The 3,070-nt window shown below is 40.4% G+C and overlaps 1 protein-coding gene across 1 annotated transcript; it reads left to right on the top strand.

The window, feature by feature from the left end:
• The first annotated feature begins 2,071 nt into the window (after window positions 1-2,071).
• LOC122119885 (olfactory receptor 7G1-like) lies at window positions 2,072-3,070 on the top strand. The gene has a single exon (XM_042693947.1). The coding sequence runs from the start codon at window positions 2,072-2,074 to the stop codon at window positions 3,068-3,070; it is 999 nt and encodes a 332-aa protein (XP_042549881.1).

Genomic DNA, 3,070 nt, shown 5'->3' with positions numbered 1-3,070 from the left:
CTTATGTGGTGCTGAGGAATCGAACCCAGGGCCTCAGGCATGCAAGGCAAGCGCTCTACCACTGAGCCACCTTCCCAGCCCCAGCCCCTCTTATAACTCTTTGCTCATGCTTTTTCTCTTCGTTCATCCATCTCCCTCTCATTAACCTCTCATCAACTTATTAACATGTTTAGTTTCTTGACATCCATTTAGTTAAACTGTTACTTGTTCAATAGGGCTATATTATGGAAAGCCATCCTTGCATATGCCATACTTTAGTCACTTTGAACATTTAAATATGCATGTGACCTTGTATGTGCTATTACATATTTATATGTTTATATAAACATATGAGAGGAAATGTTTCCATTGCCTCTCTGAGCCTGGATTTCTTCACAGAATATAATTTTCTCCAACTACCTCCACTGCTCTGCAAATGGCATATAGTTATATAATAATAAAATAAAGGCATGTAATAATTATATGATATTATTACTTCTTATAAATGAATAATATTCCACTGAATAAATTACATTTTGTTGATGTACTCACCCGCTGTAGGATATCTGGGCTGTTTCTGTAACTTGGCTATGGTAAATAGTTTATTTAATCATATGATACCTACCTCTTTATGGAAGCAATTTCCTTAGTATGAACTTTGAATCTCCTCACCATTGTTCCTTAGCTTCTCTTAGAATTGACAGATTGATTACATTTCCATTCAAGTTTATTTATTTATGTTTATTTATTTAGTGTGACAGTTCTAGGGCTTGAACTTAAGGGCTAGGGCACTGTCCCTGATCTTTTTTGCTCAAAGCTAGCATTCTATCTCTTGATTTCTCGCTCTACTTCTGGATTTTGGGAGGAAAATTGGAGATAAGAGTCTCTCAAACTTTCCTATCTGGACCGGCTTTGAACAGTATTTGTCATATCTCAGCCTCCTGAATAGCTAAGATTACAGGTGTGATCCATCAGCCCCAGATTTCCACAGTCTTAAAGGCTTTATATTTCACTTCGTAATCTTTGCTCAAATTCACTTGTATGAATTTTCTCTGCTTGCTGCAATTAACGTAATGGGTAGGAAAAGGCAGAATTAGAAATCAAGGGACAGCTTGGGTTTATGTTCAGGAAAGCACTATTATGATTATACATTCTGATGTCTTCTAGATGCTCCGTGGTGTCTGAAAACATTAGCAGATACTTGCCTATAGAGTTAGTTAAACTGGCTGGGAGACCCTGAAAACAGAGTCAATCTTTGCTGACAATTCATCCGAAATTCAATGTACCCTCTGAAATTTGGTGTGTTCTTCAGGTGACCATGAGACAGAGCAAAGTTGGAGGCACCATTGCCCTACAAGATAGATTTGAACATTTCCTTTTCATCTTTCTTTTCATTTGTAGGTATGGACTAATTTGGAACATACCTCTATGACATAGGCTTTGTGATGATCTCAGTATTTGGGAAAATGTCTGAAAAAATGTGAATGTTCCTAAAAGGGAATAGAAGATAGATGAGGCAGACAACAGGAAAGGAGAGGGTGTGTAAGCATAACATTAGAATATTTGTGTGGTTCCACAATAAGAAGAGCTTCACATTTTTAAAAATTAGAAGCCCTCAAACTTTAGATTAAGAAAATTCACTGGAGGCTGTGTGCTGCTCGATGGCTCATACCTGTAATCTTAGCTACTCAGGAGGCTGAGATCTGAGCATGGTAGATTGAAATCAGCCTGGTTAGGAAAGCCTGTGAGACTCTTATCTCCAAATAACCACCAAAAACCCAAAGTGAAACAGAGCACAACAGCATAACCTAGTGCCCAGGCCCTGAGTTCAAGCCCAAGGCACAATAGCATTGTGAAACAAAACAAAACAGCAAAATAGAAAGACAGAAAGAAAATAGAATAGGAAATTACTTGAGAATATCTGTTAAAACATACAAAGTCAATCATCATCTTCAGAACTTATCCAAAGTGAAGCCCAAAGTGGTATGAAGAATTTTTTCATAGCCATCACAAGTTCAAAGTGTATAGAAATCATGTTCTCTTTATTTTATTTTCACAGTATTTTTTAAATAAAACTAATGTTCAACAAAATATGGAACCCACAAATGAAACAGCTTCTATTGAATTCCTTCTCCTGGGACTGACAGATGATCCAGAACTCCAGCCTCTCATCTTCAGCCTCTTCCTGTCCACCTACCTGTTCACCATCCTGGGCAATCTGCTCATCATTCTGGCTGTCAGTGCTGACCCCCACCTCCACACCCCCATGTACTTCTTCCTCTCCAATCTCTCCTTCACTGATATCTGCATCAGCACCACCACTATCCCAAAGGTGCTAGTGAACATCAAAGCCCAGGACCAGAGCATCACTTACACAGGGTGCCTAGCTCAGATCGGCTCTGTTGTGACATTTGGTGGTTTAGAAAACTGTCTCCTTGTAGTGATGGCCTATGACCGCTATGTGGCCATCTGTCACCCACTGAGGTACACGGTCATCATGCACCCTGGCCTCTGTGTGCTGCTGGTCCTCTATTCTCTCTTCATTAGTACAGTGCATGCCCTGCTCCACAGTCTGATGGCGTCACATCTATCCTTCTGTCAAGATGTGGAGATTCCTCACTTCTTCTGTGAGCTCACTCAGGTCATCCGTTTGGCCTGTTCAGAAACATTGATCAATAACCTCCTCATGTATATAGTGTCTAGCCTATTTTTTGGTGTGCCACTCGTGGGTATTATTTTCTCTTATGCTCAGATTCTCTCCTCCGTTTTGAGGATCCCATCAGCGGGAGGAAAGTCTAAAGCTTTCTCCACCTGTGGCTCTCACCTGTCGGTCGTGTCCTTGTTCTATGGGACAGGTTTCAGTGTCTACATGAGTTCGGCTGTTACAGAGTCTTCCTTTAAAAATATAGTGGCTTCCATGATGTACATTGTGATCCCACAGATGCTGAACCCCTTTATCTACAGTATGAGGAACAAAGAAATGAAGGGAGCCTTGAGACATCTCATCATGGTTCTATCTTCTCTTTGTGGGGGAGAAGGGGAAAGATTGGGAAATCCCAATCTTAGTACCTACAACTTCCTGAGCAGGTGA

The sequence above is a fragment of the Dipodomys spectabilis genome, unplaced genomic scaffold, assembly GCF_019054845.1.
Source record: "Dipodomys spectabilis isolate Male_0828 unplaced genomic scaffold, ASM1905484v1 ptg000173l, whole genome shotgun sequence".
NCBI lineage: Eukaryota > Metazoa > Chordata > Mammalia > Rodentia > Heteromyidae > Dipodomys > Dipodomys spectabilis.
Note: the sequence above shows the minus strand (reverse complement) of the source record. Positions and strands in the feature narration are given on the sequence as shown.

Coding starts and splice junctions, on each gene's coding strand:
- LOC122119885 (XM_042693947.1), top strand. CDS start 2,072: ATGGAACCCACAAATGAAACAGCTTCTATTGAATTCCTTCTCCTGGGA.